Genomic DNA, 15860 nt, shown 5'->3' with positions numbered 1-15860 from the left:
TGGCCACTGTGGAAAACAGTATGGAGGCTCCTCAAAAAATTAAAAAACAGAATCACTGTATGATCCAGTTATTCCACTACTGACTGGGTTTTTGTGCAAAGAAAGCAAAAATACTAATCTGAAAGGATATATATACCCTCATGTTTATTGCAGCACTATTTACAATAGCCAAGATATAGAAGTAATCCATATGTCCATAGGTTGATGAACGAATATAGAAGATGTGTGTGTGTGTGCGTGTGTGTGTGTAATATTACTCAGCCATAAAAGAATAAAATCTTACCATTTGCAACAACATGAATGGATCTAGAGGATATAATGCCAAATGAAATAAGTCAGCCAGAGAAAGACATATCATAATATTTCATTCATATGTGGAATTTAAGAAAAAACAAAGGAACAAAGGGAAAAAAGAGACAAACCAAAACACACACCAGACTCTTAATTGTAGAGAACAAACACATGGTCACCAGAGGGGAGATGAGTAGAGGGATGAGTGAAAAAGGTGATAGGATAAATTTATCTTGAGCACTTAATAATGTATAGAATTGTTAAATCACTATATTGTACACCTGAAACTCATGTAACACTGAACGTTAACTATACTGAATTTAAAATAAAAACCCCTGCTAATTAATCCTCCCAAAACTTAAAGTTTTAAAACTTTAGGACACTCGGGGTGCCTAGGTGGCTCAGTCGGTTAAGCATCTGCCTTTGGTTCAGGTCATGATCCTGGGGTCCTGTGATTGAGCCCTGCATCAGGCTCCTTGCTCAGCAGGGAGCCTGCTTCTCCCTCTGCCTGCTGCTCCCCCTGCTTGTGCACACTCTGTCTTTCTTTCTGAGAAGTAAATAAATAAAATATTTTAAAAGAACCCCAAACTTTGAGACATGGACTACCCTTCAGGAACAAAAAGGAATAAATTCTTGATATGCACGATAACACAGATGAAACTCAAATGCATCATGCTGAGTGAAAGATGCCAGATTTAAAAGACAGCAGACTTATTTGGGTGCCCAGCAAGCCCTACTGAGCTTGGAAGTCCCTTTGAACATGAGAGCAGACTATACCTGATTCTCTCTCGAGTGAAAGGGATGGTCTCGTTGTCCTTCTTCCAGTAGAACACGGGTGGCGGCATGCCTATCACTCGGCACTCCAGCCTCACGGGGTGGCCTTCAGGAACTCCACTGTTCTGCAGTTTCTCTAGGATCACAGGTGCTTTCTTCACCTCTTTGGCTGAATGAGAGAAGGGCCATCCTTGTTTGAATATTAAGTACCCTGGGGTCCATGCTTCAAACTCATACAGCCCTGGAATTTAGCAGAGTGGGCGCCTACCCATTTTACCTCCTCTTCAGAACACTTCCCACAGCTCTAAGTGAAGATCATTGCCTTGACAAAAGCTCTGGAAGTGATTTAAAGAGGCATGAGAGAACCTCTTTGCATATTGTATGAGAGGGTAAGGGATCTGAGTTGCTCACAGGGGATGCGAATGGTGGGTGTGAAATTTAAGAAGTTTCTTTTATTCTCAGCAGTAAATTTTTTTTAAAATTTTGAAAAACAATAGATTTTATGTACTGAATATATGCTTTTTATTTTCTAGAGGAGTTTATTTTGTAGAAGGTATATTAATTTTCCCTCAACTTTTATTTTGAAGACGTTTATAGCTACAGAAAAGAAATATACTACTTTTTCTTAAGTTTTATTTATTCAAATAATAGCTACACTCAAAGTGGGGCTCGAACTCACAACCCAGAGACCAAGAGTTGCATGCTCCTCTGAGTAAGTTAGTCAGGCGTCCCAGAAGTACATTACAGTGCAAATTATGCTTCCTAAGGAGACTTTTTAATGAGAGGGGGCCAGAACTAGATAAGGCAAAGATACCTCATATATCAGGATTCCAGAGTCAATATTGGCAAAATAGTGGGGGAAAAGTAAAAGCTTACAATCAATACATCCTTGTAGAATGAGCTTTTCCTACTCTGTTGGGTAAGAAAAAAATTAGTGAGAAAAAGAAAAGGATATATGGGGTAAGCAGCCACTAGTCTAGAGAGAGGATAGCATGCTGAACCCCACCTGGTTTCTGGTAAGGGCCAAACATGGGAGCAAGTTCAGCACTAGAATTCGTGTATTCTGAAATCTAATTCTGTCTGGACCCCTGCCTTGAGGGCTGGTATCAACCAAGTAATGATGACTTGTTGTCCTTATTTGTAGGCATGACAGTGTTTTGTTTATATAATCTTCTAAGGTAAAGGTTTGTTTGTTTAGTTATCAACTAACACTTGTTGAGCACCGTGCATGTTCCAGGCACCGAGTCAGACAACTGGAAATATACAGAAAGAGTCAAAATGTCTGACTTTAGAAGCTTACAGTCTCTTCAGGAAGGCAAAGTTTACATGGAAGGCAGTTACAGGAAGGTTGCAAGTACTCTAAAGAGTCCCTCCTTTTCTAAGTGCTATGGAAACAGAGGAGGATATGCCTCTGGGGTGACATTTGAATTAAGCCTTAGAGAGTAACTAGGAGGTTCCTAGGCAAAGAAGGGTATTCCAGGTAGAAGGATCAGTGAAGCAATGGCATAGATGCTTGGGGTAGGGGCAAGATCCTGGTATGTTCCAGGAGTGATGAACTGTGGGGCAAGGGACTTGAATTTATTGGTAGTCAATATACTAATTAATTGATTAACTATTACAATGACTCCGATTTATTACATGTTGTATGCACAACATACCACATTATGTGTTTACTGATATGTCTTTGAAAGCAATGTAGAAAATATGGTCCTTACTACAGCGAAGGAGAAACTGAGATTAAGCTTGGTTAAAGTTTAACTTGATTAAACTTGGGCAAAGGACTAAGGAATTGTGTCAGAGGCTGTGCATATTTGGGCAATAACTTTGAAGGGAGTTAGGGGTCCCAGCTGCAAACCTTACCTACTACAGTGAGCTCCAGACTAAAGGAATTCTGGCCAGTTTTGTTGGTAGCAACGCATGTATAGGTCCCTGCATCACGTTGGGTGAGCGGGTCAATGAGCAGAGAGTGGACTCCAGTCTCCCTGACCAACATCTTGTGGGAGGCGTCTGGTAGCACAGGTTGGCCATTGAGCAGCCACGTCAGTTCTGGGGGCGGTAAGCCACTCACCTAATAAACAACAGGACAGCTGAGGCAAATGACAGACCGATGACAGGCAGATTTATTTGGTGGTTGAATTCTTCATCCTCTTCTGGCACCAGAGATAGTGAGAAAAATCATGGGGTGGATAAAAACCTCTCCTCAGAGGCATTAGGACAAGAGGGGCTGGATGAATTGCCAAATTAATTTAAACTGTATAGGATTTTGACCCAAATTTGAGTGATGAATATATTCTAGATTAGCATAAATAAGAAATAAAAAAAATCTAAATGAATAGATAAAAAAGGCCTGCAGAGTTAGTTTCACAGATGATATTTTGCTTACATTGTCGGTGTGGATGCCATCCCCCTTGGTGTCTGCAGACATTCTGCAGCTCTGTTGCCAGGATATTTGGATATATATTGTTTATATATATTGCTTACATGATAAGCAAGAGGCAGCCAAGGAAAGGGAAGACATTAAATTAGAATTCTCAAACCTTGCTGTGTGTTATAATCATGTGGGTTGCATTTGAAAATCTCAATGTTCACTTGCTATATTAAATCAGAATCTCTGGGGATGGGACCTGGAATGGGTATCTTTTTGGGTGTAGGATGGAAGAAGTAACAATCAATCTCAAATATTATTTAGGCAGCCATTGGCAGAGTAAGAACCACCTAGAGAAGTGGACTCCACGGATGCTTAATCTCAAACCTTTACTAATTAGCATCTAAAATTCCCATAGCATTCTGCATCTTTGTCTGGGATAGAAGAGGTGACTTAAATTTCTCTTCATATTGAGAGATATTCATGCTCCTCAACTGAACATAGTTTCTGATTGAAGAATTAGCATGTAGAATAGCTAAAGGTGGTGGATGTTGATTAGTCTGAGAAACCAACTCCCATTTTCATAAACTACCGTGGAGCTATCTTTTCATGACTAATTTTTTCAATCTATATATATATATCATAGAAATTCACATCAAGGATGCAAAAATCACACTGTTGGCTTTATAGTAATAAAGACTTTCCAGGGACTTATATCACTTTTTGGTTGTCTTTTACAGATGAAGAGTTAACTTGATACAATACCAATGTAATTTTATTAAGATATAGAGACTTAAAAATTCCATGAAATTCTTTTGACGGGTATTAAATGCTCTGAAAAAGCCTTGTGAGAAAAGAAGTGATCTTTCTCCCTTCCCCAGTCCCCCTTTCGCTAAACAAAACAAGACACAAAACGAATACAGACAAAAATAAGTAAAAAAAAAAAAAAAACAAAAAAAACAAATGCAAAATGTGAACAGAGCTGGAACCAAGGATAGGTATTAGAGTCTACCTTACAGTCCAACCGACAGAGGCGCCCCTCGTGAGCTACCATATCCCCAGGAGCCTGCAGGAAATGCGGTCGGAAAAAGCGTTCCTGTAGGGGCTCTTTGTCTCTTTCTTGTACTCGGGACCTTCCTCTATAAAAACAAGCATGTTCAGGCATTAAACATAGAAACCAATCTATAGGGGCCCTTGGGTGTCTCAGTGGTTGAGTGTCTGCCTTTGGCTCAGGGTGTGATCCCAGGGTCCTGCGATTAAGTCTCACATTGGGCTCCCCACAGGGAGCCTGCCTCTCCCTCTGCCTAGGTCTCTGTGTCTCTCATGAATAAATAAATGAAATCTTTAAAAAACCTCCAATCTAAACAAAACAAAACAAAACAAAAAAACCTCCAATCTATAAACTTAAAACAGCAAGCATTTAGGCCTGGTTATAGAGTCCAGAGAACAGATATTTTGGGGGTGGGGTGAGGAAGGAGGTTGTAAACAAATAATAAAATAATAAATAATGGTGTGAAGCTTATGTAAAAAAGCAAAGTGGTAAGCATCTCATACACTGTAGGATTATCTTATGAGATCTGTAATAAAATAAACAGGCTTTAGCTTCTTTCTCTCTGAAGTCATTCTGGGTTAAGTAGCTCAGCTCCCCTTGCCTTGGCTTTGACCAGTTGTTCAAAAGTTTCAAAATAAACAAATAAATCAGTATTCAAGCTGAATCTCAAATGAGAGCCAAAAGACAAGTCCTGTTTATTACCCAGAACAAGGCAGCTGCAATCCCTGTGTCTCTGAGTAATAAAATTTAACCTGGCTATAAATTATGGCAGACCATTAAAGATGGTCATGAACTTAAACTGGTTAAGACTGACCAACAGTAACAGCTGTTCCTGAGGAAAAAAAATGAAGAAGAAGGTATAGTTGCAGCAGTGATGAAATACTGTATCTGAACCATGGGTCACTATTTTTGCTCCTTTGGTAAGTCAAATATAATTTATCCATGTCAGCAACTATGGAATGCTTTGCTAAGACTTCATGGCACCATAAGACTCAAGGGGAAGCCAGGCTCTTAATTCTTAACGGTTAGTAAAATCAGAGAGGAATAAAGCCAATTGCTATATTAGAGACAATTGTTATACCGGGGACAACAACAAAAATATTTGACCTATATACATATACCCATTAACAGTTTCTGTTGTATTATTTCTTAAAAGATTTTATTTATTCACGAGAAACACACAGAGAGAGGCAGAGACATAGGCAGAGGGAGAAGCAGGCTCCCACAGGGAGCCCGATGTGGGACTTGATCCTGAGACTCCAGGATCACACCCTGAGCCAAAGGCAGAGATCCTCAACTGCTGAGCCACTCAGGCGTCCCCAGTTTCTGTTTTATTAAAGAAAATATGGTAATTTAATTCAAAGATTCTGGTTTATATATTATCTGCACAGGTGCTACTGATGGTTACAAATTTTGAGCCATTAAGAGTATATGACAGACCACTGCATCTCAAATGTAATGTGCTCACAAATCACCTAGGGATCTTATTATAATGTACTTTATTTCTTTTCAAGATTTTATTTATTTATTCATGAGAATACACAGAAAGGGGAGAGAGAGGCAGAGACACAGGCAGAGGGAGAAACAGGCTCCATGCACCGGGAGCCCGACGTGGGATTCGATTCCGGGTCTCCAGGATCGCGCCCTGGGCTGAAGGCGGCGCTAAACCTCTGAGCCACCCGAGCTGCCCTATAATGCGCTTTCTGATTCAGTAGGTCTGGGGTGGGGCTTGGGATTCCACATTTACAACAGGCTCCCAAGGAATGTTGATGCTACAGGTGCAGAACTGCACTTTATGTAACAATTTGTAGACCAATACTTTGATGTTTATTGTGGTGGGCGGATGTTTGGGAGGAGCTAGAGAAGGGAGATTCTTACTGTCTTTACCTGTGAGACTGACCAGCAGATGTTAGTCGACTGCGAATGGGCAAACTTTGGACCATCAAGTGGCCTGAACAGCTGATTCTCCCCTGAGAAACAAAAATAAGAGATTTCCACATTTTTTTTCAATTTATATGAATTTTTTTCTGGACTGGAGCATTATGAACCTTTTGCTAACTATTCTGAGGACAAAAACTTGGGGGTGGGAATGAAAACAATAAAATATGACTCCTTAGATCACTGTTAATATTCCAGGGAGGAATTTAAAGAATATTATGGAGACTTTCATTTTGAGCTGAGAAATGAATAGAGCACAGATGTAAACAAATCTGAATTCTTGTGCACTTAACATTATCTGCAGCCACATGCAGAGACTGTGGCCAAGTATTTTATACTTTTCTTAATAGAGATTATCCTCAAAACTAACATTTTTAATAAGAAGAATGGGTGAGAATAGAAATTATAGTTCTATAGTTTGTATTCTAATCGTGGTTGAAGATATTTATTCTGCCACCATGACTTTTAGGGGAATTTTAAGTCTTGATCTCATTCAGAAAAGGAAAGTGAAATATTATGGCTTTCCAACTTTTACCAAAAAAAAAAAAAGACATTATGATTTTGAGGAATATTGACAAGTGTTTTTGGAATAATTTGCTTATTTTCTAAAGAACAAAACAAATCATTCTTTGGTAGAATGATTTATAGACTCTTCAAGAGAGTGAATGAGTTGATAACCATATGATTTAGCCCAATACATCTGGGATATAGTGAACAGATACTACAAATCTCCTTTGACAAAGGCTGAAGGGTTGAGTGACCCATCAATGGCTAACTGGTCTTTTAAGCTGTGATACTGTGCTCTAGTTACACACAATCACAATGCTTCTCATTCATTTTCCTCAGCAATCCTTAGTAATTGGCACTTCTCAAGGTCTCATTCACAATGACATCAAGTTCTCCTTCCTCAGAGTGCAGCACAGCGCAGAACCCTGCTTCTCCACCTGGGGGTTGGCAGCCATGATAGTGTAGTTGCCATCGTCATCACTGGTGGTGGAGTCGATGTGCAGAGAGCACGTCCCATCTCCTTCTCGCCTCATTTTGCAGTGCTCATTTCTCTTTGATATCTGCTTCCCATCTTTGAACCAGTAAACCTGCAATGAGAGTTAATCGAGGAGAACATACACTGTTCTGTACATCTTTTGAGGATGATGAAGTAGGAAGTAGGGTGAGGCAAGGACTGATAGTCATCTCTACAAGTGCCCCATCCCTTATAAAGCACTTAGAAAAATATATATTAAAAATGACTATATAATATGCTCCTGCACTTGTACATACACAATACATAAGTCAAAAATTCTGTATAATTTAGGATCAAGATCAAGCTTTTGACTGTTTCTATTGTACTTCATAATTACTTAAAAAGCCACCCCAAGGACCAGACATGTCTTCAGAGGCAAAATAATGAAAGCCAGGAGTGTGAATTCCGCCCCCCCCCCCCATTATCCTGTTTACAAGCTCAAGTCTTCTGCAGTCACAGATCTGAGAGTCTACAATAGCTCACCTTACTTGAAAGGATAGTATGGTTTATTATACCAAGTGGAAGGAAGCCAGGAGTCACTTGTTAAATTTCTCATCTGGCTAAAATTTAAGTAAGTATATTTTTCATGTTGAATTCTGCATGTATCAAGGAGATATCTCAAAGATAGGGGGTTAAAATACTGGCTGCAGCTGTTCTTCTTCACATTTCCTGGTTACCTAACCATACATGATAACACCATGCTAATGTTTTTGAAAGTAGAGCAGAGAGATCCCCTACCACAGCCATACCAGGTGTAAATCCTTCTTTCAGCTGACTGCCAAAAAAATCTGGTGACTCATAAGATTTTTCAGCAGCCAGTAATAACGATATGACATTTTCAGCATTTACCAACCTAATAGTCATAATACAAATATAGCTCACTTTGTGCAACAACAGGCACTTTGTGGGTATTCAATAAATGTTAAGTAAAAAGAAAAATATCAGTTTGGTGAGTTTGGTGGTTGAGAGAATCAATAGCCCAAAATGGAAGATCATGACTAAGAAGTTTATTTTAAACTTGTATTAAAATTCTAACTTACCCATAAATCTGATTTATTTTTGGCCTAATTATTTAATGATCCTATCTCTGACTCTCTCTTTTTAGTAAAATTATCTAGGCTTTGTTAGTTTTCTGGCAGTAGTTTTTATTCCCTCTGTAGATACTTCCCTAGAATCTGACAAAACTTTCATTAAGGCACCGTCTACAGCTCTGTGTTGTTGGTTGGGCAACCAACTGGTCATCTTCTCCTACCTTTGGAACTGGTATTCCAACAATTTTGCAAGTAAATGTCACTGGAGAGCCTTCTGTAACCCGGAAATGCTTAAGTCTTTTGTCAAAGATGGGAGCAATACACTTGCCCGTGGGGATCTCATCATGTTGGATTTCATCATCTGATTCATCAACAGGGGTACGTTCCAAGCGAAACTCTATTTCATTCATCAGCCTCTGCTCAAAGCTTGAAATTTTGTACTCCTGTCAAAATGGCAAATATGTTTCAATTTCAGTTCTATGGGTGAGAAAGAGGATGACTATGAGTATAATTTGAGGATGGAACTTTTTAGATTCAGATATTAAATATATATCATGGAAACCCAATAAACCAAACATATTCCATTTCCAGTTCCTCACCATGGAGCACTAAAGGAGATGTCAATGTCTCTACTATAATCCCAAACTGCCTTAGTGAATCCTGATTCCTCACCTTGAGTATGGAGCCCCAGTAGCATCCTGTAGAGAAATGAAGATGGAATGTAATTTCCATTTCTAGTATTAATGTCCATTTCAATATGTAGAACTTCTTATCTGGTAATATGGAAAAACTATTCTGAACTGCATTCTGATGCATGCCTCCATTACCAACTTCCTATCTATTCTGCACGTTCCCATCTGTATACTTGATGAAACCTGTCTTGAATAAATCTTTTACTTCACATCATCTTCATTGCATCTCTCTACGCCTACCACAACAAACCTACCTGAAGTAATTTTGTATTGTTACAGGATAATTTCCTTGTTACCCACTCTTTTGCTAATATACTCCAATGAGGCTTGTGTTCTCACTGTTCCACTGAGATTGTCAGGGTCTCCAAATTTGCCAAATCCAATTGCTACTAATCTTTTCTTACCTGACCCCTCAGCAGCATTAGGCAAAGATGGCTACTTCCTCCTTTTTGAAATATTTTCTTCTGTTTGTTTTCACAACACCATATTGGTTTTCCCTTTCTTTCTTAAGCTGATCCTTATCAGTCTCCTTTCCTAGCTCCTAGTCCTAGGTAGGTGGTCTCATCCCATTTCACAGCTTCATTATCTTCTGTATGCTGATGACCCAAATCCATATCTTCAAGCCTGAGCTTTCCTCAAAACTCATATACTCAATGATCTACTGTACATCATGAGACTCATATGCCCAGTGATTGATTCTATATCATGGCTTGGGCACCCAATGGACATCTCAAACTTAGCATCATCCAAACAATACACATTTTGTTTCTGTCTCCCAGAAATGTTCTTACCCTGCTCTTCCCCAAATCAGGAAATCATGCCACTATTCATCCAATTGTTGAGTAGTTAAGCCAGTGTTTCTCACACTATTTTTGGTGAAAACCAGGTTTTAAAAAATTTCCAATGCATAGTTTTATAAAGTAAAATAAAAATGAATTCATAGCAAAAATGTAATTTAGGAGGCATGCAAAATTATTATATTTAATAGGTAAATAAAATTTTTCTGTCAAATTGCTATGAAGATTTCTTAATGGTTACTCTCAGTTTCTGTACTTATGTCAAGGTGGAGAGGTGATAGCTTACAGATTGCCACAGGACCTCAGACCACACTTTGAGTGTACCAAGTTAAACTCTGAATCTAGGACTTGTCCTGAATTCCTGTCATTCCTTCTCCCTGCTGAATACTATCAAGCTTAAATGTCACCTCCTCAAAGCAGCCTTCCCAGTCCACTTCATGTAAATGAACTCTCCATTCAAATTCTCTGCACAGTACTGGTTACTATCTAGTATATTTCTTGTTTGTTTATTGATTGAGCGACTGAATATCTCTAAGGGTTAGAATGTTAGCTCCACAAGTGCAAAGATCTTGTTTATCTTGCTTCTCACTATATCAACAGAACATGGAATGGTGTCTGCCTTGTGGCAGATGCTCAGTGAGTATCTGAAGAATGAGTGAATACATGGATGACATGGGGGCAATCACTTGTTCCAACTGCATCTTTGAGGACTCCTGAGCCATGGCTTTGGGCTGAAGGTAAGACCTTCTGTTAAGCTTGTGACTCTAGTTAACCACAATTTCATAATTTAGGTGAGCACCATGGAGACAGCACTAGGATGTTCCTGAAATAGAATTCGGAAGTACATGGATGATACACATCTGCCTCCAGTCTTACGCAGAGTGATTGCATTCAGGACTCATAAAATGTATTCTCAAGCTATTAAATCACATTACTCATGCCCTTTAGTTATTATCTTATACATATTATCACCTGAATTTGTGTAGAATTGGAACTTAGGAAACAGAAATACAGAAATCAGGTGTTTCTTGGTTTCAATTTCTTGAACCCAATTTTAAATCCTCCTTTCTTGGCCACATCTCACAGTGGGTAAGCAAAATAAACCCACAGCTCTTCAGGGTAGAGAAAATGATTAATCTTCAGTTAGCTTATTAATTTTTAATCAGATAATTCAAACCAGTTAAAGTAAAAAATTGTCCACTTCCATTAATTTGAAACCTAGTTTAAAAGTATTAAGACTATTTTATATATTATAGGAATTTTTTAAAAAGTTGACAAAGCTTCCAGCTACCTAGTAGACCAAACTATATGAGGCTGACCTTTTTGTAGGTCAAAAATATAGAATTTCATATGATTCAATCTAATACTTCACACAATGACTATATTTTCCATAAATACATTTAATGATCTCCCAAATGTGAAATATTTTAGTCTTGCCAGTTTACACTTGATCTTAGCCAAAAGGCCGAGAAGACTTGCCAGTTTAAAATCACATGAAGAATATATATTTCTTCTTTCTTGAATTGCATTTATGCTTCTGATTATATATTATTTTTCTTTTTAACACATTTGTTTATTTTCTGGGATATTGAGGATTAAAACCAATGAGTCATTTTATTCCCTTACATATGAAGTAGGTGTTAAATAGAGGCTTTATTATTTTGAAAATTACATCCAAACAGAATAATTCACATAGTTCTCAAACCTCACACACTGATCCTAAAGTTCAGGAAACCTCAGAGTTTTTGTGAGGGTGGCACGAGGGATGTCTTAGCCTTCTACGGCTTCTCATCTTATTTTATTTAAGTCCCCAAATTCCTAGTCCTTTCCTTTTTTTTCCCCCCAGTTCTTTCCATACCACCTCTAGTCATTGTCTAATGGAGCTCTTGCTCTAAATTAAAGCATCTTTCCTGAAGCTTCTGCCAGACATGTAAGGGCTGGTAACTTCCTGGCTAAATAGATTGTCAGAGTTATTATAGGGAGAGATGAATTCCTGAAATTCTATTTTGAAAGTATGAAGTAATTTTCCCAAAGAAGGGTTATTATACATAGTGGTAAGTTATGATTATACTTAACCTTCAGGAATACAATGGATGATATATATGAGGCCTCAAGTGCCTGCCTGAGAATATAAATACCACATTGTCTCCATGTATTCCAAACTTGATTTGACCAAGTTGCGGCCTGACTTTACGGAGTTTATAAATATTTGAATTGATTTGATCCAAGGAACTACAGAAGCACTATGATGAAAATATGCACATTTTGTCTTACTATAAAGGTATGCATATTGGTTATATATTTATTATTTTATCAGTATAGCAAATTGGGAGGTGATGGAAACAGAACACTCACTGAGTTATTTAAAAAATACTACTCATAACTAGGTACTGAGGACACAGTAGCAACCAGATCTTAACTGGAAGTTTTTATCGAGGCACAAAGATGGGCTAGATATAAAAAAAACAAGTGAATTGGCAGACAAACTATTCCCCAGAAATTTCAAAAGCAGGTGCTTACAGACAGGCTAGACCATCTAAACCCCTCACCTCCTCCTCTACAAAGAAGCAAGGAGGAAGATCCAGTGAGAGGACTTTGGAAAAAGTTATTGTGTCTCTGCAGCTCCTACCTCCTCCTCTACTCCAAGGGTACCTGCCTTCACTTTAAGCTCAGCAAGGGAGATTAAATGGATCCATCTGGAGAGCTTGTTTTGTTTTCTACAATGGGTTAATATCTGACTCCTGCCTAAAAGAGCTAAAGCGAGGAGTGAGGCAGCTTTTTGTCACTGGGCAAGCTGCATTGTGTCAGGGCAGAGGACTTGTGATAGGTTCCATCCTGCACACATGGGCCACATACAAGACAAAGCCACTATGGGGTCAGATTTTGTCTCTCTGTGGCTGGAAAAGGGAGTATGGAACAGTGTAGTAAAGCGGGGGAGGATGAAGCAAAAAAGAGAGAAGCTGGCCATACTTCCCTTCCTGGCTTTAGGTTCACCATTTATAACAGTCTCTGCAGCGTGGGGGTATGGATGGGAGTATTTGTGTGTGGTGTTATATTTCTGAATAAGGATTACAGTGTTGGTTACTACAAGGACTGGAAATTTTGTGCTACTGAGTCAAGACTATTTCACAACAAAGTTACCATAGAACCTTAAAGAACTAGATGGGCCAAAACTGTTTTGAGACTGACTGCCTTAGGTTTGATATTGCTAGAGCAGGAGAAATAGTCCCACTCAATAAATTCAAAGGGATACTGGGAGAAAAAAAAATTTTTTTAGACATACTTGTTTAATTTACCAAGTATATAATGTATAAATTGCAAATCAGCAACAAAATAAGAATGCTGTAAATCAAGGAATTCCCATAAAGGTTTCACAAATATTTGGGAAATGGGAAACAGGAACATGCAGTTGGAAACCATACAGTTGTGTGACAGGGGTACGTCGCCTGTTGCTAAAGCACTGAATCTTTATTCCTGAGCGGTTACCAAAGATGTATACCATCCCCAAAGAAGAAATTGACCTCTTTTTGTAGTGCTTTGCAACTAAAAGTTGGTTATCACAAGGATAACTACCCTGATTACACATAAATCAAGATTGTCATTCCAAGTCACAACTGATGGGACTCAGATTTTGTAAAGAAATTTGCAAATAAAAGCAATATGTAGGAATTAAATTTAAGTGCTTTCTTCACTGTTTGCAGAAAGGTTGTCCTACTGATCTACTGCTGGTGGACACAGGCTTTGAATTCCCAGGACTGAATTTATGCTGCAATCTCCCTTTCCCCTTGCCTTATCCCTTTGTCAGTAAAAGCAGCAGTTTTTGCATCAGATGCTTGTAAGTGATGTCTGTGCCCAAAGGAGAGAATGTTTTTCTGTCTGAAACTGACATTCAGTTAACACCAGAGTTTCGCTTACTTTCAATGTTTTCATCTTTTTAATCTATTGAGTGAAATGGATTATTATCATAGGGTAGTATCCATAATTAGGCATAATCAGAATCTATATAGTCAAGTGAGATATTTTCCATAGATAGGCCACAAATCCAAAATTTTCTATTTGGTCGAAAGTCTCATTATTTTATATGAAACTAATGTAAATCCCATAACCATGTACTAATTCAGCACATATTCTGTACCTACTCTGTGCCAGACACAACAGGGGTGCAGCAATGATTAAGACATCCACCAATTCCAGCTCTTAGGGAGATTATAACTGGTGTATCCTGGGTGGGCCTATGGCAGATGACATGGGGATACTTCACTATCCCAAGGTTCTACTGTGCCCCAAATAAGCAACCTAAGGTCAATGGCTGTGTGGAATTCTTATTAGAAAAGGAATGATGGCAAGACTCACAAAATAGGATTTTCTTTTTTTTTTTTTTTTAAAGATTTATTTATTTATTTATGATAGACAGAGAGAGAGGCAGAGACAAAGGAGGAGGGAGAAGCAGGCTCCATGCCAGGAGCCCGACGCGGGACTCGATCCCGGGACTCCAGGATCGCACCCTGGGCCAAAGGCAGGCGCCAAACCGCTGAGCCACCCAGGGATCCCAAAAATAGGATTTTCATAAAGAGTTCATAGTAAGAGATGAAAGAGGTATGCTTTAGGTAGAAGAAAGGACTAAGCAGCTTAGAGAAGAAGATTAGAGGAACAAAAAGTATAGCAAGAATTAGGTGCATATTTTTTTCTTTTGGCAGTATCTGGGAACCACAGACAGTTTTAAAGAAGCATTAATTTAAAAAGTGTGTTGGGGGGAATGAGCAGAATAAAGTGATGGGAATGTTTCCAGAGAAATGAGGTCAAGGAGGAAAGCTGAAATAAGACTCTGTGTGTGTGTGTGTGTGTGTGTGTGTGTGTGTGTGTGTGTGTGTGTGTGTTTAGAAATTAACAGTTACCAAATATATACTGGGTAAAGAAAATCATGTTAAGTCATGTGTGAATTAAAATAATTGGTCAGGAAACATTCATTATTATATTTTGTGATCCTATGTTCCTTTGACTTCTCAGATTCACCTTGCTATCCTAAACCATTTATGTTTATTGTTGTCCACTGAAGATCCACTGGTGGTGAATGATACACTTCAAAATAAGGAATAATGTAGCCTAAAATCTAGAGGCTGGGTACCTCTCGTGTCAATTCAACTTATCATCAATTCAAAGAAACTTCACTGTCAGTTTAGAAAGCTAGCCAGATAAATATGAACCTTTGTGTCACACAATGTTCTAAGAATCAACAAGCAAATGTTAATTGCTATTTAGAAATGTTATATAAAATGAGTTAGAAGGTAAATGCTGAAATATTACAGTTATGATAATACAAAGTGGTAGATATGTCAAAGAAAACCCATATTCTAAAACGTTAATTTATAAGTTTGAGTTCTGGGGAGGAAATTGTCTATAGTCAATATTCATTGTTCAAGGACCTCTGATTTATTTCCATGCTCAGCATAGTGGAATGAGGTTAGACCACACACATGTTCTAAAAGGTTGCTGTTCTTCATTTGCTAGGAATAAAATGGGTAAGAGTCCAACTTTCAGATCTAAAAGTTTTCAAAGCAAAATAAAACAAAAACAGATGCATACTCTTCAGAAGAAATAATTTTCTTCCCCTTCATATGTACAGGCTAATATGGGAATGATAAAACTGATCATTTTGATTCCTCTGTCCCCAGACTACAGATATAGATGGCTATCAATAGGCAAGTGTTTCTTTATGATTGTTTTTCCACTTTCCCAAGCAAATTTTCTTCTTCTAACTTCATCAATAGGCCACAATACATTTTAGACAGTTCTCTGCAACATCTTCACTATCATTTCCCAAGGCAACAATGACAGAACAGTATTATAATGTGGTCATCCTTTTATTCCCCAAACTTACTCAGAATCAACATCTACCAACC

At 38.3% G+C, this 15860-nt stretch overlaps 1 protein-coding gene across 5 annotated transcripts in view; it reads right to left on the bottom strand.

Annotated features, from left to right (window-relative positions):
• Window positions 1-15860, bottom strand: part of MYPN (myopalladin) — a 110074-nt gene that overhangs the window by 12902 nt on the left and 81312 nt on the right. For all 5 annotated transcript variants that reach the window (XM_025434502.3, XM_035715365.2, XM_035715364.2 and 2 more), the window contains 6 exons: window positions 8693-8914; window positions 7364-7513; window positions 6369-6451; window positions 4443-4569; window positions 2926-3133; window positions 1069-1234 (listed from right to left, as the gene is read on the bottom strand). In XM_025434502.3, coding sequence (XP_025290287.1) covers window positions 1069-1234; window positions 2926-3133; window positions 4443-4569; window positions 6369-6451; window positions 7364-7513; window positions 8693-8914 — 956 coding nt within the window. The remainder of the gene's footprint in view (window positions 1-1068; window positions 1235-2925; window positions 3134-4442; window positions 4570-6368; window positions 6452-7363; window positions 7514-8692; window positions 8915-15860) is intronic.

Source organism: Canis lupus, chromosome 4 (assembly GCF_003254725.2).
Source record: "Canis lupus dingo isolate Sandy chromosome 4, ASM325472v2, whole genome shotgun sequence".
Classification (NCBI taxonomy): Eukaryota; Metazoa; Chordata; class Mammalia; order Carnivora; family Canidae; genus Canis; species Canis lupus.
This window is presented reverse-complemented; position numbering and strand designations above follow the sequence as displayed.